The 24,751-nt window shown below is 33.1% G+C and overlaps 1 protein-coding gene across 10 annotated transcripts in view; it reads left to right on the forward strand.

Annotated features, from left to right (window-relative positions):
• Positions 1-24,751, forward strand: part of LOC132720204 (uncharacterized) — a 111,327-nt gene that overhangs the window by 58,157 nt on the left and 28,419 nt on the right. For 3 of the 10 annotated variants that reach the window (XM_060704266.1, XM_060704265.1, XM_060704268.1), the window contains exons 23-38: positions 1,499-1,639; positions 2,801-2,909; positions 3,401-7,501; positions 8,243-8,445; positions 8,880-10,515; positions 10,887-11,962; positions 12,489-12,792; positions 15,421-15,563; positions 16,283-16,694; positions 17,148-17,320; positions 17,795-17,870; positions 18,545-18,739; positions 19,299-19,483; positions 20,259-20,481; positions 20,905-21,060; positions 21,553-21,714. In XM_060704266.1, the coding sequence (XP_060560249.1) occupies positions 1,499-1,639; positions 2,801-2,909; positions 3,401-7,501; positions 8,243-8,445; positions 8,880-10,515; positions 10,887-11,962; positions 12,489-12,792; positions 15,421-15,563; positions 16,283-16,694; positions 17,148-17,320; positions 17,795-17,870; positions 18,545-18,739; positions 19,299-19,483; positions 20,259-20,481; positions 20,905-21,060; positions 21,553-21,714 (9,295 nt within the window). The remainder of the gene's footprint in view (positions 1-1,498; positions 1,640-2,800; positions 2,910-3,400; positions 7,502-8,242; positions 8,446-8,879; positions 10,516-10,886; positions 11,963-12,488; positions 12,793-15,420; positions 15,564-16,282; positions 16,695-17,147; positions 17,321-17,794; positions 17,871-18,544; positions 18,740-19,298; positions 19,484-20,258; positions 20,482-20,904; positions 21,061-21,552; positions 21,715-24,751) is intronic. The other 7 variants (XM_060704267.1, XM_060704270.1, XM_060704269.1 and 4 more) reach the window with 7 other exon arrangements.

The raw sequence follows: 24,751 nt of genomic DNA on the forward strand, positions 1-24,751 counted from the left end.
TTTTTTTTTTTAATTTACATAGTGGCATTCAACCTACATTACCGGTACAACTTGCAAATTTAATGACACCATAAACAAAAGACAGAATGTCAATAATTATTAATAGTTTTCTATCTTTTTCAAGTATTTAGGCATCGTTAATTCAATCAGTCACAGAATAGAATAAAGCTACATGTATGTTAAGTAATGACAATTAGCCATGTCGTTTACCTGAAACAATCGCTGAATCTTGTAGATTTTTATCACCTCAAATTTAGCGGTAATTGTCACGGTGACCGTGTTTGACCACTAAAACTGCCCCCAGGGGATTAAATTTAAAACCGGGCCAGTTTTTAATTACAATTTTATACACCCCCCGCTCAGGAAGCCAAGGGGGTTAAAAAATTAATTTTTTTTAATGATCAAAAAATTTGCCGAAATTTTTTGTTGGAAGGGGACGTAGATATATAATAAAAAAGTTTAGTGTCCCCCTTGCAATGCGTTAGGGGATAATCGTTTTTATTGCCTTCGACTATTTTATAAAAACTTAAAACAATAAAATTTTATATAAAAATGAAAAATTTCTTCTTCAAAGTAATTATTTTAGTTTTTTTTTTTAACCGGGCAAAAATCATTTCCCGGGCCAACCCCCCTCCCAGCACCTTTTTTCCCGGGGACTGTCCGGGGATGGGCTTATGGCATTTAATATTCTATCCAATTTAATATTAGAATATTTTTACATTCCAACACTGAAAAGCAGTTGTTTCTGGTGAGCGACTCAGGGCCATGATGGCCCTCTTGTTTTTTTTCCTCATATTCTTTAGAATTTTGTTACTAAGATGTATCTAGGAAAATCATTAAAAAAAAAAACAACTCTGACCTCTATCTTGTGTATTTGGTGTTTATATTTGTCTTTAACTGGTCTATTAATCATGACATATTGGAGCAAAAATTAGCCCAAAAGTAGCATTTTTGAGTAATTTGATATAGGGAAAAATATTTTATGTTATTGAAGTTGGAACTAAAGGTCACATAATTATATGGTAATGTTGCATTGTTAAGTTGGTTTCTGCAACATTTGTGTAAAATTAAAACCTTGTGTAAAATTTGACAATGATATTGGAAACACATGAGCTACTTTTATAAAAACTAAAGTGCTTGATATAAGCAGGCTTGAGGCTCTTGTTTCTTCATTTCATTTTATTGCAGCTATTTATCTGCCTTTAATTGCTCATTTCATCCTAATAATGTATGTTTCAGAACAAAGTTTTACATGTTTGGTTAATGCCTTACAATACCCTTGTGACTAAGGGGTTGCCTTTAATGGCTGAGGCATAAAAATTGCAGCCACCTTTTTATCCCTATGTGATTGTAGGAGGTGATTGAAGGGGATTGAATAACTGTAGTCTATGCATCTCTTAGCTGCAGCAAGTGGGGTGGTTTTTATGACCTGAACTGGGTTGGTGCCCCATAAAACCAAACAAACAATAATGTGTTAGAATGTTTCTTTTTTAAACAGATCAGTATCAACAAGACACTGGTGTTATCATCAGGCTATATATCTATACCAATGGTAGATTCATGTTTGCGAAGTATTGGAGAATGGTTTCAAGGAAATTCAGCACAGTTCAAACTACAGAGCAGTGCTGAATGTCCAGAGGTACTCATTTTAATACAGATTTTTGTTTATACTCGTAAATGCATTCCTTTAAAGGCACATTATGCCTCAGCAAAGCTTTTATTTTTATTTTTCAAATTTTCTTATTGACATTTACATGAACTATCTTTGGCTTATGTTGCTTATTGGCAATTAGTACAATTATAACGATTTAGTATTTTGTATGGAAGCCAAATATACAACTTTGCTTATAGTTTGCTACTTTTATGACAAATAATTACCCATTCAGGGCTATTTTCGGCAGATGAAAAGCATGTAACATATTATCTAAATGTTATAAAACTTCCTGCAAAAGAAAGAAAAAATTATTTCTGATGTATAATGTGCTTTTAATAAATGAAATGTTGTGACTAAATTATAATGTGTGACACATAATAAAATATGGTTTTGGAATAACATTATGTTTTTATTACAAGTTTATTTCATGTGAAAGGTTGATTTCATATACAGAAAATGCGTCTTTTTATTTAGAAACCTGAAGGAATTAAAGTTGCCTTCCCTATATTCTCTTTTGAACACTTAGTATTTTGTTCCATTTTCTGTTAGATCAGACTTGAGTTACTTGTTCGGTATATCCTATGAAATTGATGGTTGTTAATTTTCTTAAAGCACATTATGCCTTAGAAATGAATAAATATTTGCTTCTTTAGACAGGTCAATCATGAGTTTTATAATGTTTAAATAATGGTTTTAGAGAATGTTAGATGCCTATTACCTCAAGAAAATAGTGCTAAATGTAAAATGATATTTCATAAAAGTAGCAAAACATAAAGGAATTAGTATTTTGACTATATAAAATACTAAATCACTATAAATGTACTAATAAATGTTCCCAAAAGAAACAGAAGAAGATAGTTCTGGTGAGGGGCCAAATAGATACTTGTTGGAAACCATAAAAGAATACCAAAAATAAAAAAATTTTAAGAAATGAAAATGAAAGCATTTCTGGGACATATTAGGCCTTTAAGCTGTAATTATTGGTCAAAATCAATTCATTTTTATCCTATGTATAGGGTTGTTTCTTATGAACAAGTATTTTAAGTCAGTAATGTGAAATATAATGATACATAAAATTTGATGTAATAACAAACTTTCATAAAAGAAAAACAACAAAAAACTGTAAATACTTTTTGTATTTTTCAGATTTCAGAGAATTATGGGAAAATATTGGTCCACAAGTCTGTACCATTGTGTGAAGAGGGAGAAATGGTTACTCTTAATAATATCACTTTTTGTGTCCACAATACAAAAGGTAAATGCTGCTTTACCTTTGATATTAGTATATCCGTTAGTTTTACTGTATACATTATTTTAGAATGATTAAAAATTTTATATTCAATAAGTTGGATACTTAACGTCTTATGATATATTAAAATATAGTTTTTTTCATTTTTTACTATTTTTATACTTGAGTTATTTTTTTGTGAAAGAATTGTGTTACTGTTAAAGTTTTGTGTTCTTTTAGCACTGTTCTAGTTAGTTTGATACTTTTCTTATTGTGAAATCATTCAATTTCATTTGCCTGTTTTTTAACAGTGTTTGCCATTTTTGAAAATTTGTAAGGTGGAAACAGTAAAGTCAACAAATGCAATATTTCTATAGGACAAACCATCAATGTCACAAACATCAATTAGAGGAACAACGACTTAGTCAAACACTGTACCATAATGATTTCACAATGTTTGTTTTTTGTTTGTCTGTCTGTCTGCATGTACATGTATATGTAACCCCCTCTGTTTTCAGTTGCATCTTCTAATATGTTGAGAGACTTTGTGCTTCATGCTGCTAACTTCTCTAACAGTCTTGATATCTATTCTAACTTGGAACCTAACATTCTCTTGCCTAATGCTTCTGTTATTGACACTCTAGACACAGAAAAACTTTGTTTTAATGGACATAGAGATGCTTCAAATTGTAGACAGAAAAACAAATTTTCAGACACAAAAATTAAAACTGAAATTTTACAATCAAGTGCTTTGCATATGAAAGTTGAAAATGCAAAGAAAGAAGATGTGATAGTGATAAATCAATCAACAGAACTTGATTCAAATTATTATGACTATAGTAATAGTTTAAAAACCTCTGTTTTAACAGAATTCACAGAAAATATTGAACAAACTGTGTATACATTTTCACAATCATTTGTAGATACTATGTTAATTTCATCTGCATCATCATTTATATCTGTACCATTATCATCCACCAGTGAACTGTTATTGTCAGAAACTGTAGATTCTCAGTTATCAAAGTCATCAGAAAATGATAGTGAGCTATACCTGTCATCATCAACATTATCTTTACCAGCTGTATACTTTCCACAAATAACTGTGACATCATCATCATTATCATCAGTTTTACAGCCTTCATCATCAACACATTTAACATTTTCTATTCATGTACCATCATCAACATTATCATCATCATCATCACCACCATCATCATCATCATCTACTTTTGCATCTGTGCAGCATTCATTATTGTTTTCAACCAGAGATCATCAGTTTACATCATCCGAATCCCAACTGGAAACAACATCGAAGTATTCATCATCACAAATGTCTTTATCATCTGCTTTACCATATTCATCAACACAGGCATCCTTGATTCCAACAGATGAGGACATGCAAAATGCATTAGAAAAAGGCTATAATTCACAAGATGCCAGTAACGTTTTATTGCCTTCATTTCATTGGTCATCAAAACCATTGTCAGAAGAGTATACCCAGTACAGCTCAGATTTGTTATATATTGGCTTATTGTCCAGTGGATATATTGATGAAAAGTCTGCTCTCAAAATAGCTTCATCACTTACTATGGCAAGTATAACCAAACATGATATTAAGAAATCAGAAGCTGCAAATTATGTGACTCGACTATCTCCATCATCTGAAAATTCTCAATTGGATAATAAATTGCAAGTTGAAAATATTTCACAGTCAGTGTTTGAAATTGACTTGATAAAATCTAGCAATTTTATAGCAGGTACTGTAATAGCCTTGCAAACTGATGGCAAACTAAATGCCTCAAAGTCAAATAAAAAACATTCAGGTGCTAGGCATGCTTCGGAAAGTGCTGGTGAATCAGAAGCAGTTTGGATAGACTTAGTTAGAACAGCGATCAAACATAAGACGGGTATTGAAATAGTAACCTCTGGTTTGTCAGGTACATCAGTCACAAGAACTAAAATTGATGCATTTCATACAGTGAGGAATGAATATGAGATTGAAATGCATTCTTCAAAAGCCATCAAGCTGTCAGGAGACAATGATAGTAATATCTTGAAGTATCCATGGACATCGTCAGTTACTGTGTCAAATGCATCTTCAGTTTCAGATACTGAATCAACAAGTGCTGAAATGAAAACACTTTCAGCTTCATTTTCAGAAGAGCAAACAATAGATATGTCTTCTCATACCATACCAGAAATAATCACAGAGAAAAAAATATCTTCTTCTTCTACTAATGTTGCTTCTCAGAATAATACCTTTACCAATTCTATTGCTGAAGGAGTTTCTAAAAGGGTTACTGTCTTGACTGATTCTTTAGCAGTTACTGATATTAGTTCTTCACCAACTGTAAGGATAAAGGAAGTACCTGAATTAAGTTCATCTCCTATTTCAAGTAATAAACTAGTTTCCATAAGAAGTGCCTCGTCCCCCCAAATGCATGACTCAGCTTTTCAATCTTACACAACAAAGATTGGAGACATATCAAGGACAAATGCCACATCAGATCATTTGACTGATGAAGTGACCGACATAAGCCCCTCTAAAACAATGGAATCACAAAATGTCAGGAATGACTTCAGGGAGGATACAGACAAAGATGCAACTGATAATGCACCTTATAGAACCGCATTAGTGACTGAAATTAGTTCCAATACAGATGCATTTTTAGAAAATTTTACTGCAATGATAGACTTTCCAGATTCAGAATCTCCAGATTCAACATCTTTAGCAATATCTGAAAGCAGTGCTGCTCCTGCTGCAAGTAGTTCATCAGGCTTCCTAGAAAGCTCTTCTAGTTATCCTTCTGTCTTGATTATATCAACAGAAAGAGATACATCACACATTTCAAGTGCTGCAGGAAATACAATATTGAATAGTTCAGTATCTCTTTCTGTCATGCCAACAACAACATACAATGAAAGTTCATCAGGAACTGAAATAAATGTATATCCTTCAGAAAAGACATCCATAGAAGTTAAAAAATATTCTTCTTCAACTCCTAGAATATTAACAAGTTATGATTTCACTACTATAAGAACTCCATTGATAATAATGTATAATAAAACCAGTGCAGCTCAATCTTTGAACGTTCAGCAAAACAGTGGTAAAAGTGCCTCTGTAACAAAAGAAGAATTTGATGGAATAAATCCTACAGTATCAGAGACTGCAGTTGTTCAAGCTGTTGATAAAGCTGATATCTTTTCTACAGACACAGTAGAAACAGAAAGAATTACTGGAACATCAATTGAAACTGGAAAAAGTATATCAGACATTTACAATTTGCCACTAAAAATCAGGATCTTAGACTCAGAGACTTTACTTAGTACATCATTAGATCTTGATGCTAATGTACATGGTACATATAAAAGTCTTTGGAATACAGATAGAAGGAATGACATTGTGAACAATGGTACAAAAAGGTTTCTAGAAAATGTTAGAACCAATACAAAGGAAATTTCTAGTACCTCTATTAAATTGAGTGTTGCCAAGTCAATACAAGAATACAGCAGTACAAAAACCAGTCCGAAACCAATTTCACCAGGAACTGTATCTAGAGTTGCTCAGGCTGTAGTTTCTAATGTAAGTGCTTCCCAGATCCAAAAGCTTGTTATAAAAACTGATTTAGCTATATCTCAATTGGAAATTCTTCCTACTACAACAGTTGTGAATGTCCATGATATAAATAACATGCCTGCTGATTCTAAAATGAAACCTTCTAATACAAGAGTTACACCATCTCCAGGAATCTGGGTTCAGACAAGTTCTGAAATAAATACCAGACATAACCATACTACACTGGGAAAAATGGAATCTTATGGTTTAGAAGCAGGTAGATCTACTAGTATGTTCCAAACTGACATTGTACCTGTATATATTGAAACCTCAAAATATTCTAGTGCACCTTCATTTCATAGTAAATTATTATCTAAACCTAAACAATTTGAAATACATCCCTCATTCATGACTAGTTTTATAACCCAACATTTTTATGCTAGTACTTTACCAGACTCTGTTACATCAGTTTCTCAACTTGTACCAAAGGACATTGATTTTATTTCACATAGTACCTCAGAAAGTAAAAGTTTAGTTCCAACACATACTTCTTCAGTAATTACTATGTCTGTCTCTAGTGATATAAATACACAAAGTTTAGAGGTTGGCACTGATATATCCAGTTCATTATCACACATTCAACTAACTAGTGCCAAACATTTTGTTACCCATGGGAGTGTAAAGAAACAAAGTGATGTTTACAATGACTCTGTGCATTTAATTAAAGCAAATGATACATCTCCTGATAGCATTTCAAGAGGAGCAAGTGTTAGTGTTACCCATATAGAATATATGTCTGGAAAGCATACTAAGTCTCCAAATGAAATGATTGTAAGTGGTAAGGAAAGTTTTGAAAATGATGAAAAATTCCAAGAAGATGAAGATATCAAAGCACCAGAAACAGAAGATGTGGAGGAAATGACAATATATGATGTTGAAGATGGTAGAGAAGAAGAAGTAAAAAAGACAGCTGTGTTAACTGTACCAGATCAACGTCAGCAGAGAAATTGTAGATGTAGTATGGAGACTATGTATCTACCATCGGGTTTCAATCAATATTCAGGTATCTAATTTTAGTATAGCAGCTTTTTACTAATCAGTATACATATCAAATATTTATACTCTAGGTATTCTTTTTCAAATAATTAATAATGTCATTAGTTAGTTGATAATTAGTCATTCAAGTCATAGTAAATTAAACACAACTAATGGTTCCCAGTTTAGGTACTTGTCTGAAATAAACCTACTTTTTATCTATCTTTCATCAGTTTTTTTTTTTACATTTTGGAAAAAAAACATAGTCATATAAGTTTTGTATGAAACATAACATGTATAATGAAAATTACGACTTTTTTCTGCCTCTTTGAGCTCTGTATTAAATGCTGGATGTGATATTGACTTGCCAATTGCAGTACAGACTCAGGTCAGCCTGCAAGTCTGATATTGAGTTACATGCTAGTTCTAAATGTTTCAATGTATTGTAAGATTAACATCTGGGCTCAATTGTATTGTGCTGAATTGTGAGCTTTCTAACTGGATATAGTCTTTAAGTGTTTTGTGTGTGTTAACCAAGCTAGTGTAACTCTGGCACATAACTGTATAGCTTTTAACTAGTGTAACTGTTACATGTGTTGTATAGCAACACTTGTTGTGTATCTTTACAGGATGATTACTTCTGTATCTATATTAACATAGTTTTAGGAAGAACTCAGTTTTAAACGTTTCTCATGTTGCTCCACTCTGCAATGACACATGTGTTTAGATTTTGATTTTCTGATTTAACCCCAAAAAAAAACATTTTTAGGTCCTGTTTCCATGGTGCTAGTGACAGTGTCACTGTCAACAGCTAGTGTAATGGGAATGCAGTGTTTGTATTCTCTCAGAGAACAAGTGAAAAATGTTACCCAGGTGATTGTAAACGGTCTTGACCTTGCAGATTTGTGTCCTGACACACCAAATATTGTAATATCAGACACGTCTGGAGCCATGACGTTAAACAACAAACAGGTTATATAACTAGATGTATTTCTATATATCATTATTATTATTATCATCATTATTATTATTACAATGTATTACTATTGTTAATATATTTATTATACCATCACAGTTTGTTAGTTTTGTTTTCTTAGCTTTATATCATTTTGTTATGGTTAGTCTTTAATAGAATATTACGAAATGATGTGGTCTCAAAACAGACGAAAAAACTTACTTTCATGTAAAAGACCAAAGAATGCTTTGTTTAAAAACTGTTTTTCTTTTTCAACATTCATGTTTTCTTTTGCAATTTAAGCTTTCTTAAGTATTAAACTTTCACATATTTTTAAACAAACAGTTAAAGACATCAATATCACTTGATATATAATAACACTTGAGATATAATAATTACAACACAATTTGTCTCTTGTATTATCATCATTAAAGATTTATTTTAATTTCAGGTTGGAATCAAGATTCCATTTTTCCTGTATGACTTTACAACAACATCTTTCCGGAATGTTCAGTTATGTTCAAAAAGACTTCAAGATAATTTTGACAGTCAATTCAAATCTAGAGTTCAAAAAGTTGCTGAAACATTTCGTAATGATTGCCCTAAATTGACATTTGAACCTGAAAAGTTTGGTTTCCCACTATCTTTTGCTGTATGTCGTCATGGTTTCTATTATCATGAACCGTCTGGAGAATGTGTGATCTGTGGGAATTGTGACATTATTCGTACTCCAATTCCAGTGTTATCTACAGTAACAACACCTACAATAGAGACAACAGCAACAGCAGTGTCTTCTGTTAAAACAACAAAAACATCAGAAAAGTCGGTTACAACTTCGGCTACTCAGACAACAGCAACTGTTATTACAACTGCGAGTGAAGCTAGTGTCTCAACAACATATTCAACAGAGGCTAAGACTTCTCCTTTTATATCAACTCAGTTGACTGAAAGCACAATGACCACAATGAAAAGCTCCCAATCTGCACAGCCAACAGAAATTAGTAGTACCAGAGAAACAACAAATATAACTGAACTAATCACAACAAAAACTGCAAAGCCTACAACAACAGTATCAACTAAAACAATTTCAACATTAACCTTAACATCCTCTGTTCCAAAACCCTCAGCATCAGCTTCAGCTCAAACATCTGAAAAAACAGAATTGACATCATCCACTGCCAAAGTAACAACATCAACAAATATAACCTCACCAAAATCTTCTACAACTAAGACAACAATACCAACCACTACAACCAAGGTGACAACATTGACAACGCTAAGCAAAAGACCAACCACAACACCTACAACAACAACACCAACCACAACACCTACAACAACCACATCACCACCACCAACCACAACAACACCAACCACTACACCAACAACACCAAGCGCAACCACCACTACAACAACCACAACAACACCAACCACTACAACACCAACCACTACAACACCAGCCACAACAACACCAACCACAACCATGACAACACCAACCACAACAACAACACCAACTACTACAACACCAACTACTACAACACAAACCACAACAACAACAACCACCACCACAACAAAACCAACCACAACCACTACAACACCAACTACAACAACAACACCAACTACTACAACACCAACTACTACAACACCAACTACTACAACACCAACCACAACAACACCAACCACAACAACACCAACTACTACAACACCAACTACTACAACACCAACCACTACAACACCAACCACAACAACACCAACCACTACAACACCAACCACAACAACACCAACTACTACAACACCAACCACAACCACTACAACACCAACCACAACAACACCAACCACTACAACACCAACCACAACAACACCAACTACTACAACACCAACCACTACAACAACACCAACTACAACCACTACAACACAAACCACAACAACACCAACCACTACAACTACAACAACACCAACTACAACCACTACAGCACCAACTACTAAACCATCAGCCATAACTGAGTCAACAACTTTAGATCAGATATCCTCAGAGTCCGTTATATCATCAACAACCACAGCTGAAACTACAACGGTCTCAGGTAAAACTGGTAAAAAGTTTGTCAATATCAAAATAATTTGTATTCTATTCCATCTAGTCTGTATTGATTTTCTTTTTGTCTTTTGATATGGATACATCTTAAATTGTTTACCTGTTTTGCAATTTTTTCTTTTGTTGCTGTTTCAAGGTATCTTAAAACAAAGCTTTAGAATCGCCTGCCCAAAAGATTTTCCTTTTCCTTTGGTTTTACTAGTGATTATATTTGGGTTTTTATTATCTTACTATAGTTTGTCTAATTAATATGATTTTTATTATGTATATTGCAAATTTATTTTAGCTACACTGTTGTATTTTACTGTTAACAGCAGCTTCTACCTTCCTTTTCTTTTACTACTTCTATAACAGTTTAATTGCTTTTAGTTTCAGGTTCACCATCAGATCTTAATACTGCTATGTCTTCTTCTTCTTCTCCATTGGACTTTTTCACTCCTTCCTTGCATGCTTTCACTGCTTTAAATATATCCTCACCAGATAGTGTAGAATATCTAACAAGTACTTTTGGACCATTAACTACACAAACTTTTGCCACAGATATGCCACCTACTAAAACTACAGATAAATCATCAACGAAAGTACATGAAATTGATGTTGAAACAGAAACACCAGATACTTTCATTTCAAATATGTCTGAAAAAATTACAGTTGGTGAACATTTTAGTACCTTACCTCCAGCAGTGTCAACAACAGACTCGATTTCTACTTTAGATTCAGGACTAACCACTTTAACATCTAGCATGTCTTCATCCTTTGCATCTAATGCTACTCCATCTGTAATCCCTATGTCGCATGCAGCCTTTCCAACCCCTTCAGATAAACTTCCTTTGATGACACCAACAGTTGGAATATCACCAAACACTTCAGATGGGGAATCTAGCTCATTAACTACTTCTGCTTCATTTAACCCTGATGCATCATCCTTTGTTAAGGAACCTTTGTTGCATGCAGATTTGTCAACAGATTCAGCATTCTTTTCATCAGCGGACTCTACTGCTTCATCAGTGGGATTGGTGTATAACTTAAATGATTCTCTAACACAATCATTTCAAACAACAAAATCTATTTCTGCTTTAGATGTACCTTCAACTTCAGATACAACAAAACCTAGTGCTTCTACACCGAAAACATCTGAAACTACAACCAAGTCAGTCACAACAACAGAATACCCTTTTCTTGAATGTAATGCTAAACTTGCTGGGGAAGAAATTTTTGCACAACCAGATTTAGATTTTTCAAAGGAACAGATGAAAGTCTGGTGGAAACAACAAATGGATTGCCAAACAAATAATAATGTCTGCATTACTGGGTATAATGCATGGCTAGCAAATATTTTACCTGACCGGGAGCTTTACATCAATAGTATGGACAGCTGGAAAGAAAATTGTGTTGGCATTTACCTGAAATTAAGCTTTACAGTAGAGGCATTCTCAGCAAACAAGGTTAGTTCTTTATACCAAATTTCCCAGTCTGCCAGACAGATCAGTTTCTACTCACAAGTCAATTTATATCCTCATAGATTTTGTAAATTGAATTGTTTTTGATTAATTTTGAAATATATAGGTATGCAAAGATGATATAATTATTATGTGAATATTCAGAAAAGATGACATTTAACAATTATTGCACCCTGAATTACAAAATACTTTGCACCTAAACTGTAACAAAGAACAACTTTCATAATAAGTAAATGATCTCTGTTGATTTTGAGGGCTGTAAATCAAAAGTTAAGGTCACATCGACCTTGACTACTTAATGTTTATCTAACTAATAACTAGAAAACACTTTGGCAAATAGTCTTCAGGTTGGTCATGAGTAGTAGATAACCCCATTGATTTTGAGATCACAAAGTCATAATTAGCAAACTGCGAAGTTTAATGAAAATTCAGAAAATTGTAATACAATATACTTGTACTTCTAAAAATGATTCATGAACCCTTAATACAATATATGCACTAATGTTACCAGGTGGAGTTTATATCAGTTGTTTCTATGGCAACAATGGCTGGCTATGATGTTGGTGTCAATCAGTTGGGACCCTGTGCATCCTCTATCCTACAAGATGATGATCTTCAACAAGTTGTATGCCTTCTAGGGGTAACTGAAATTCAAACTTTGAATGGTGATTCACTAGGTACAGATTGTAGGCCAATATCTACACTTGGAATTACATTAAAATCATACCATGTGTCAGTGGAGTGTACAGAAGGATGGACAAAAGGCCCTAGTGGTGTATGTGAGCAAGTTACGACTACACCAGAGTTGACATCAGGTATATGTGTAATGGCATTGGCTATGTTGCCAGAGGGAGTCATGATGTTAAATAGTTGAAAGGGCAGAAGATAAAAACAAGCTTAATTAGCAGCAAAACAATTTTTTTAAAAACAATGTATACATGTGTAGACCCTCATTTAATATTGTACATTACCTAGTTTTGTATTATTGGTCCACATGCTTTTGTACTGCCAAACTACTGGTTTATGAATTGCTTCTTGATATTCATCACAGTCATGCTTAGTCCCATGAAAATTTCTCATAGTAAGAAGTCAACTATAAAGAGCTTATAACTTTATATACAATTTATTGAACACTAGGAAGTTTGTCTTTCTCCGCCAAATTGCAGTATCAGCATTTGCTATTTAACATTTACACTGTTAAATCAGTGTATTGAATTTGGTTCCCTTTGAATAAATAACTAACTTTCCATCATTTCAATATTAAAGATATACTATGCTCATCTTTGGTAAAATATTTTTATCTTAGAAATATATTGAAATCCATGAAATTCTTACTGAATATGTTTAATTTGAATAAAAGAATGAATAAATATGTATGGAAAGCTGCATTCCCTTTTACGGGTCAAACTAAATTTGACCAGTGAGCACTATTTAGTGACTGTGCTGATAATGTAGGCAATTCAGTATCACAGGCAAGGGAGTGATATTAAGACTCATGCCACATCATTTAAATTTTCCTTGATACAAATTACCTGCAATTTAATTAAATTAAATTTGAAGTTTTTTATTAATTTTAATTGTATCATAATATCCATTCCATTTTCAGCAGCTGACAGAATTTTGTATATTTAATGGTTATATTATCTAGCTCAACTGAGCTGGCTCAGGATGAGCTTTTAGGATCCATGAATGTCTGTTATCCGTCTATATTTACTTCTTTAACTCTCTTGTGGTCACATTTTTGTCTTAATTGTCATAGGATCTGGTTAGAATGTTTGTCCCAGTTATTAGTGGCACATTCAAATAAGGGATAAAAACAAGGTCAGAGGACCCAAACATAGAAAATTCTTGTGAACACTTTAGAGGCTACAATTTCAGTCCAGATATTCTGGAAATTTGTCAAAAAGGCTCTTCAGGCGTTTTCTAACTAATGATTGAATGTAGGTCATCTGGTGTCAAAAATTAGGTCACACAGCCCAAATATGGAAAACTGTTGAAACTCTAGAAGGACAATATTCAGCCCAAATTACGTGGAAATTTGTCAGAAAGGTTGTTTAGATGATTTCATGCCCAAGTTTGAATATTAATCATCTAACCTAGAGGTTACATTTTTGCCCAAAAATTCTGGAAATTTGTTAGAAAGTTTGATTTCTAGTTCAAGTTTGAATATGGTTCATCTGGGGTCGAAAACTAGGTAACACAAGCCAAATATGGAAAAACATTGTTTACATTTGCACTATTTCAGCTGCAGGATTGAGCATTGTGATATCAGTTTGAGTTTAAAACATTATATCTGCTTCTTGTTTATACTTAACAATATTAATTGTTCTTTACCATTGTGAGCCTTGATAATCAGGTGAGCAATAAAAGGGCCATCATGGCCCTCTTGTCTATATTACACCATGTAAGTCAATACTAGTGCACCTATATTTATCCTTTGCTTAAGCTAAGTTTCACTGTCCAGTTTTGTATTTACAAAATATATATGCATATTTCTTGATACAGCTACACCTAACTCAGACTTCTTATCTTTGAGTCAGTATTTGAAACTATTCTTAGTATATATCTATCACAGTGGCTTTGATCACCATGCTTTTGAGTATATTATATCAAAAATGAATTTGAAATAAGACAAAAATACTACTTTTGTGAAGTATTTGGTACAGTCATGCAAAACTATGCTCTAAGCTTGGCAAAAATTGCTATAAAAAGTATTTGCTTCCCCCAGCTTAATGTTCTATGTTGTTTGAGTGTTTATTTTATTTATTTATATTTTTTTGAAACAATGTTTTTAGTTGTTCAGTGCTTATTTATTTTTTCATTTTATTTTTATTCAAACAAAGGACTTGAACTACAGTTTTAAATTAATAGGTTACATTTAACCATTACAATGCTAAATAAATAAACTTTGTATTTTAAATGAACTCGGCCATCTTTTAATCTTGACAAAATCATTCATCACTTTGAGGGAAAAATTACAAATGCAATGTATATACTAGTACTGACTGAATAGCAAACAGTGTTGACCAATGATCAAACAGCACAGATGTTCCAGTTAATCTTGATCTGCACTGGTCATTTAGGTCCAGGTCATTTAGGTCCCCAGGAGGCAAAGGGTTAATTATCACTTGCTGATTAAAACATAAGAGAGACCCAGATTAGATTCTTAGAATTGTATTTTTTTTAAAAGAAAATTGCCATTTTTGAGCCATATTTTACAAGTGGTTGATTTGATTGTATGAATGTATCAAATAGTAAGGAGCTGAAAAAAATGCCTGCTTAGGACAACTAGTGACATACATCAGATTTCAAATAAATTTTCTATATTATCTTAGCTATGCTATACACCAGTAGAGCAACAGGATCTAATGGTGACCAATATGACTCTTTAGTTATTATTTGTTATAGTATGACCTAACTTTATTTGAAACTAAAACTTACAGCTGTACCAGAGATTACAACAACAACAGTGACCACCACCACAACAACAACAAAACCACTAGAGAAGTTGGAATGTTACACATGCTCATATGGTGCCAGTAACCATGCCTGTAATACAACATTTGAGAATTGTGTTAAGGAAGATGTAAGTTAAATGCTAGTTTGTTTCTTGGATTTTAATTCTCACCAACACTATAAAAGGTTATAAGGCGCCTTTCTAGCTGTATTGGTGGAGAAAGATCTCAGGTTCCTTTTTTTGCATTATTTCAGTCATGAGTGGGCAGCTGAGTAAGTTTTTAGATATTATAAAGCTTGAAGGGATGTATTAAGCATGTTTTATTTATCCGTCCCAACAACTAGATTAGGCTGAGGGATTATCTTACAATAAGTAAAATGAAGGAAAGAATAGACTTCAACCTGTTTAAACCAAATATGGGGCCATGGATATCAATTGCAAATAAAATATAAGAACAAAAAAAATACCCTTCATTCCATTTCACTTGGATGAGTTTAAACAAAATTTTACAAAAATGCATATATTATACGATTGTTTATTTTAACTGATAAATAAGATAAAAAAGTTAACATATTAAAGCAGGTAGCTTATAAAACTAAGTTAAAAAAAACTTAGTCATTTTAGAAAGTCTTTATTTCAGTGAAGAGACTGAAAACTATGTTTGTTACTATGTCTTCAAGTATTGACAAATACAATTACAATAACATCAAATACACTAACCTTGTTGTTGATAACATTTAGAATAGCGTCGTGTTCTGTTCTTCATATAGAGCTTAACTGAACTAGAATATTAACACCCAAATTTATATCTTTATTTTGAACTGATATATAAACAACATTATTTACAGGCTGTTTGTCAGACACAGGTTGATTATAGTGGAAAACAATTAAAATCCATCTCTAAATCATGTCAGGAAAGAAGTGTTTGTGAGTTAAACCAAGGTTCTTCAACTTGTAGCGTAACTTCTAATAATGCCCGATGTATATACTGTTGTGATGAGAAGAGATGCAACAGAGATGTTGACTTGCTGAATTTTGAAAAACCAGGAAACGACAAAGGTCGAAGAAAACGATCAAGTGGATCAAATTTTGTATATGATGCTGAAGAAAATACAGTGGATAATGGCAAGAGTAATGTAAGAGAATCTTTGTACTTAAAAGATGCAAATAGAGAAGAGCATGAAAAGAGAATAAAGAAGAGGTCAATTTTTCAGGAGGGGTCATTGGGGAAATGGAATGGAACTGTACCAAAATGTATAGGTAAAAAGATTTCATTTTTACTTGTAACTAAGTATTAAACAGTTATTACCTTGTAACTTAGGTTTGTGATTATGAAAGTTTGTTATGACACAAAAGTTTAGAATATGCACTGTAGTATGTTTACCACACTGTTATCTTAGAACAGACTATTGCTAGTCTATATGTGTAACCTGGCTGGAATTATCCGTAAGCTTCTAGTAAGATCACTTGATCTTTCAATTCTATTTCTAGTCTAAATTAACTGTATTTATGTATATCAGATTTTGTTATTATACTTGACATAATTGTAAAGATACAAAGATGCAACATGCACATTGTTATTTCTTAGAATTTTTTAAAAAACAATATTAATGTAAGATGATCATAAGAATTTGAACTGCTGTTTGAGAAAAAAATAACTTTTTAAATTGATATAATTGTACAGTTTTACAAAAGCTTGATTTATATGTTTAGATATGGAGAATCCAGTATTCAGTGACTGTCCTAAGGAGCCGATAAAAGTGACTGGTTCTATATTACCTGTGCTTGTAACAATAAAGTTACCTGTTGCCACTGACAACTCGGGCATGGAACCGGTCATTACCGTAGAGCCTGACTTTACATGGCCTTACTTTGAGGTTACTGAGGTATGATTTACTGATAGGTTTTAATTATATATTTTCAATCAGATTTATTTACTGTTCGGCTATAAGCTAAAATGTGATGTTCAGGCCATAGTATTGTTGTTTTTGGTGGTGAAATGAAAAATTAAGGAAGTTTTACAATTATGAGATGAACATTCAAGACATTTTTATAGAGGTAAATTAGTGTAACTTTAAACTATTACTTTTGAATATCAATTCAAAGGCTATTATGGAAATGTATTTGTAGTAAAAATCTGTCAGAATATTTACTACAGTGTTTTATCCAAGTTTTAGGCATAGAAAGAAAAAAGTCCAAACAAAACTAGAAAAAATGTAAGTCATAATTATAAGTTAGTTTAGTCATGACTTTGAACAAATTCAATTTTTATGTTTTTTCCTGTGTGTTCCTGTGTAACCCTTGTTAGAATATTGGTAGTGTGTGATGAATTAATTTAGGGTATTATTTAACTATTTCAGGATACAGTACTAACAGTGACAGCTACTGACAGTATGTTGAACTCGGCCACCTGTAAGATTACTGTACAGGTTGCGTGTAAGTATTATATAGATTTGTGAATAGCTTTAATATTAGTTTTGTTTCACACAAAATTTACCTACATGTATTGTCCCCATCATAATGTTGTAATGAAGGTTATATCAAAAGGATTTTATATCCTCCTTGTTTTTAGGCAATTTCTACTTTTACTTTGACTTAGATAAATACATGTACTTTTTTATTTAAACATACTATCCAGTAAACTTAAACCCCTAAATATCAGATAATTTCACAGTAGACTCCAGTGTTACAAGGAGCTTTCACAGTAAACATGTATTTGAAAATGGTAAAATTTTATTAGTCCCCTACAGTCAGAAATCACTTACAAAAAGTACTTTTGAACTTTTCATACAATTTACAGAGTAAATATAAAATAAAGCAGAGTAATGTTAGTTATACTGAGAAAATTCTGATGTTTTAATTATCTGTTGCATAAACATAATTTCCATATTAGGCAGGAAAGCTGAACACATTACAATAATACAGAAAAACCCAGAAGGTTTACCTCAGAATTCAAAATAATTAATTCATGGCTTTTACAATGGCATAATTGAAAGACTGTGGCGCTTCAGGATGTTGCCGACAAACTTCTTGTGTGGTTCTAACCTCTAGGGAACTTTTGTATTGCTTTCAATACTTTGATAATTGCTTGTTATTCTTGTTATTATCAGTGGAGACTGGATGTCCTAGGCTTCATGTACCACCAAGTGTCCAACTGTCATGTAAACAGCATGAACTGGTGGAGATGTGCGTAGCAACGTGTAAAGATAACTCAGTGTTTATACAACAACCAGTTGATCAATATATATGTACAGGAAATGGAACATGGACTCCATCATACTTTATACCAGACTGTGTCCTAGATGGTAATTTCTTACACAATGTATCTTCTAGTAATATTTCTAACTTTTACCAGTGTTAACTGCCAATGCCACCAATATAGCCAAGACCAGTCTACACTTTTATGCTGTCTGTTTGCAGGTCTACTTTATGAAATGGCTTTATACTACAGCTTATTTCTTTGTAAATCATATTTTGTATTTAAATCCCTTTTATCCAAAATTGTCAGCCATCAACCTTCAAGATCATGATGAAAAAAATACAATAATGTTTAAGGATTTATAATGTTGTTTCAAAAGAAAGTCACTTGGTATTTTCTAAAGAAGTTGATATAATTAAAGATATCCTAAATATTTTGAATAATATGTGAATAGTTTATTCATTCAACTGGTTGACTTTTATGAGGATTTATTTTGAGTAAAATTTTATTCATTTCAATTAAATAGTAACATGCATTAAATAAACTATTCTCATATAAGGTTAGTTTATTGTACTAGGCATTTTTTCTTATATTAAAATGTTTTTACATATTATCATGGTGTGTGCATTTTGATTCAAATTGCTCTTCGCCTTGTATGTTTGCAGGCTATAGTGAATGCCCTATATGGAAATACAATGTTACCTGGACTTTAGTGGCAGATGAATGCGTGGGTATACAGTGTAATTGTGAATTTACGTCTGCTGTGGAAGATGCACTCAACAAAAAACTAGCAAACAACACTGCTAAAGTTTCAGTGATTAAGATTGTGTCCAGTAATGTTAATGGAGAGGTTGGTATTGCATTTAAATCTTTCTATACTACCTTTATATGCCACCTGTAAAAATTCTTTTGAAAGCACATTAATGCCCAATTGTCCTTCAAACTTTCCAGCTGTCACACTCTTTCATGATAGTGCCTTTATTTATTGTTTCAGAATACCCATCAGTGCCACATAATATTCATGTTAAAAACAAGACTCATTTTATATCAAAGGTTGAATGGCTCTTTAATATACTAATAATAATAGCGGGTCAATGCACCATTTTTCATGCATTAACATCTGCAGAGGCACTTTGATGTATTTTATACTGGGGAATTCAGTGTCTCTGCAGATGTTAATGCACAAAAAATGTGCATAAGTGCTATTCTTGCATTTTCATTTGGTAATTTCATGTTCAGTCATTTTTTGTTTGTTTTTCATATAGATAGACCAGTTTTTAACACAGAAATATTTAGTTATTTGACAATTTTGTTTTGATTACAAAGTGACTAGAATCATTAAGTCATACTGCAGTCATACTCATATTTACAAAGTGCCCTGAATAAAGCATATTTAAAGATATACCATTATTGCATATGGTCAAGTTCTTTGATGCATTAATGCATGTTTCTTCTCTTAGTATCACTGCATGTGCTAGAATATAAGATAAAATATCACAAAGATTTTCAGACTGGAAATAAGTAGATATTGTAATTTCTTGGCAAAACTTTTCAGATTATGATTAAATGATTGTGTTAATTTTATTTATATATGCACAGTTTTATACACAATTATTTGTTTTCAGATTCTCATTCATTCATTGTTCAATCTCACGGGTACCCGTCGATCATCACAAGATACCTGTCCTAGGCTGACTGATCTTACTGTACTTAATAACCTACAGTTGGTGAACAATTGTAACAAAGCTGCAAAATTAGTGGACCCAATGTTACATAATAACCAAACAGATCATCTCTGTCCCAGATATCGAGTCCGGTCAGTTGACCCAAAAGCTGATGACTTGTGTTGTAAGTTCAAATTTACAAATATTAGATTTTGAATGAAAAAATCTTGTAGGGTTTTAAAAATAAATTAATCATGTCTTGATATGTATTTAAAACATGTACTTAAATACAGAGAAATTGAATGATTTGAATAATATTCATACTATAAAGATACAGTTTTAGTTTGAATTTTACTTTTGTAAGCACGGTAGGGAAGAAAGCTGGTAGTTTAGCTTGTCTGCTTCCAGTATTGGTGTCATATGAGGAAATGTGCTGGTGGGCTTAAACCAACCATCCCATGGTTGGGAGACAGACATCTTAACTTCTAGGCCACCATTCCCATTAAACATTATTTTGAATAGGACATAATCATGTTTTTGTTTCTGTATTGTTTAGATTAAATATCATTTGTCTTTTTGATACAAAAGAAGGGATTTTATTTGACAGGGCCGTGTCCACTAGGAATGGAAGCTAGGACAGATGTGTGTCTACCTTGTGTAGTTGGAAGTTATCGTGACAGTCTGTCACAAACTTCATGTGTGCTTTGTCCTGAAAACAAATCAACAGAACATACACATTCTAGAAACCAGTCTGACTGTAAAGGTTTGTTATACTTTTTTTCTACACATTTACTGTTGTGTCTAAAATGTATCATGGAATTGCCCTGCATAATGATTCTGTAACTCTTTTTTGTGAATAATCTGAATATTAATATGTTAAGGCATATGCAATTAAGTACTTTATGTTGTTAAATTGCAAATGAACTATTTCGGGACTATTTTTGTCACCCTAACTCTTTGATATATCCGCCTTGGTAAGTAAGACTTTGCTAGGTTTATATGATATTCAAATTATTATATTGCTAGCAGCTATAATAACAGGTATATGCCACCAGTGTAGAGTTGGCTGCTCCACTGGATATTAAAATCCTTTTAACTACTTAAGATAGTTTCAACAATGAAACAGTGTAAGTTTAGCAGAGATAATAGACATAAACTTATTGACATTATGAATGATTCTGTGTTACACATGAGTGAGAGGAACCTACTTAGGATAAATGTAATACAAGTTTTGCATTTAAATTTTCTGTTTTAGTAATATGTGATGCAGGTACTTTCTCCACTACTGGTTTGGCACCATGCCACAGCTGTCCAGTAAATACCTACCAGTCAGAGGATACCCAGAAAAGTTGTGAACATTGTCCGACAGGAATGTGTACCTCTGGTAATGGGTCTAAATCTATACTCGACTGTAGTGGTAAGTTGACAATAGAGAATTTCAATGTTAAATTATCCAACAGGCAGGTGGAAAGATTTACAATTTTTAGCTCGACTATTCTATAAGAATAAGTAGAGCTATTGTAGTCACCGAAGCGTCGGCGTCCGTGTTGGCGTAACCTTTTATGTTAAAGTATTTGTAATAGTTCAAATATTTTCAGAGTCCATGGACATATGGCTTTGAAACTTTGCACACTTGTTCACAATCATGACCTCAACCTGTAGACAGGAGGAGGTAACTCTATCAAGCATTTTGACAGAATTATGCCCCCTTTCAACTTAGAATTTATGTTAAAGTTTTTGTAATAGTTCAAATATTTTCAGAGTCCATTGACATATGGCTTTGAAACTTTGCACACTTGTTCACCATCATGACCTCAACCTGTAGACAGGAGGAGGTAACTCTATCAAGCATTTTGACAGAATTATGCCCCTTTTTCGACTTAGAATTTACGTTAAAGTTTTTGTAATAGTTCAAATATTTTCAAAGTCCATTGACATATGGCTTTGAAACTTTGCACACTTGTTCACCATCATGACCCCAACCTGTAGACAGGAGGAGGTAACTCTATCAAGCATTTTGACAGAATTATGCCCCTTTTTATACGCCCGTTTGAAAAACGGGACGTATTATGGGAACGCCCCTGGCGGGCGGGCGGGCGGCGTCCAATTTTGTCCGGAGCATATCTCCTACATGTATGGAGGGATTTTAATGAAACTTCATATAAATGTTCACCACTATGAGGAGCAGTGTCGCGCACATGAACCAGGTCTCTAGGTCAAAGGTCAAGGTCACACTTAGAGCTCATTGAAAAATGCTTGTCCGGAGCAAAACTTCCACATGTATAGAGGGATTTCAATATTACTTGGCACAAATGTTCACCATTGTGAGGCGGAGTGTCGCGTGCAAGATTCAGGTCCTTGCGGCCAAGGTCAAGGTCACACATAGAGGTCAAAGTTCAGATAAAAATATGAAGATGTGTATATGGACCATTTAGTCATCATTTATTGAGGGATTGTAACACAAATGGTCATTATCAAGACTATGGCTGTGATACATATAATTTAGGTCAATATATACAAGGTCAAGGTCACTAAAGATGATGAAATATGCAGATTTTGTAAATAGAATTTAATCAAAGGGAGACAACAAAGTTATTACTTTGTTCATAAATGACTTACACAATTACTCCCCTTGATCTATTTTCACTTTCAATTCTAAAAATAGAATTTAATCAAAGGGCATGAAATAATCCTCTTTCTTGGACTTGAGTATGTTCTAAAGAATGTAACATTTATTTACACAATCATGTTTCATTCATTGGTCAAGATTCTTAACTGTGATAACTATGGTGTTCTGTAGACTTGGTATTTGTTCATAAAGATCATACAGTAATTACCTTATCAAATGTAAATACTTTCTCATAGAAATTTAATTATATTTTAATTTTCAAGTAAATATCAGTTCAGCTCATTCAAAGATTAAGAATTGTAATGAAATGTATTTCCCTAGTTTTGACTTAGAATTTACGTTAAAGTTTTTGTAATAGTTCAAATATTTTCAGTCAATTGACATATGGCTTTGAAACTTTGCACACTTGTTCACCATCATGACCCCAACTTGTAGACAGGAGGAGGTAACTCTATCAAGCATTTTGACAGAATTATGTCCCTTTTTCGACTAAGAATTTACGTTAAAGTTTTTGTAATACCTCAAATATTTTCAAAGTTCATTGACATTATAAAGGCTTCGAAACATTTTGAAATTTTATACTCTTTTTTGAGAGCATAGCAGGACTCTCTCCAAGGCCTAAAACTGTAATATGGATTTAAAGAAAAATTTTGCCTTTTTCTTTATTTAGAAAATTTACTTTTTAATGAAGGCTTTTTTTACTTTCAAGCACTAAGAATAGTCGAGCGTTGCTGTCCTACCGACAGCTCTTGTTATTTAATCAGTTTAAAATGATTTTTTTATCATAAGTTGGTGGTAGTAGACAAGTGTTTAGTTGAACTAAGGAGCTGATTTTAATTAATTTGAAAGTTTTAACTATTATTCTCTCTTTTTGTAGTTTAGCATTAAAGTTCATTTCACAAAAGAGGAATTGGATGTTTTTTTTTAACTCACCTGAGCATGCTCAGAGTGAGCTTTTAGGATCGATGATTGTCCGTCGTCCGTCCGTCCGTCGTCCGTTCACATTTAGTTGTTAACACTCTAGCGGTCACATTTTTGCCTCAATCATCATCAAACTTGGTCAGGATGCTTATCTAGTTGATAGCTCGGATGAGTTCGAACATGGGTCATCTCGGATGAGAAACTAGGTCACAAGAGCTAAAAATAGGAAAACCTTGTTAACACTCTAGAGGTCACATTTTTTCCTCAATCATCATCAAACTTGGTCAGGATGTTTGTCTAGGTGATAGCTCGGATGAGTTCTAACATGGGTCATCTCGGATGAAAAAGTAGGTCACAGGAGCTAAAAATAGAAAAACCTTGTTAACACTCTAGCGGTCACATTTTTGCATCAATCATCATCAAACTTGGTCAGGATGTTTGTCTAGGTGATAGCTCGGATGAATCGGATGAGTTCGAACATGGGTCATCTCGGATGAAAAAGTAGGTCACCGGAGCTAAAAATAGAAAAACCTTGTTAACACTCTAGCGGTCACATTTTTGCATCAATCATCATCAAACTTGGTCAGGATGCTTATCTAGTTGATAGCTGAGATGAGTTCGAACATGGGTCATCTCGGATGAAAAAGTAGGTCACCGGAGCTAAAAATATAAAAACCTTGTTAACACTCTAGCAGTCACATTTTTGCATCAGTCATCATCAAACTTGGTCAAGATGCTTGTCTAAGTGAAAGCTCGGATGAGTTCGAACATGGGTCATCTCGGATGAAAAACTAGGTCACCAGAGCTAAAAATAGAAAAACCATGTTAACACTCTAGAGGTCACAATTTTGCCTCAATCATCATCAAACTTGGTGAGGATGCTTATCTAGTTGATAGCTCGGAT

This window comes from Ruditapes philippinarum, unplaced genomic scaffold (genome assembly GCF_026571515.1).
Source record: "Ruditapes philippinarum isolate M1 unplaced genomic scaffold, ASM2657151v2 ctg812_1_1_1_1, whole genome shotgun sequence".
NCBI lineage: Eukaryota > Metazoa > Mollusca > Bivalvia > Venerida > Veneridae > Ruditapes > Ruditapes philippinarum.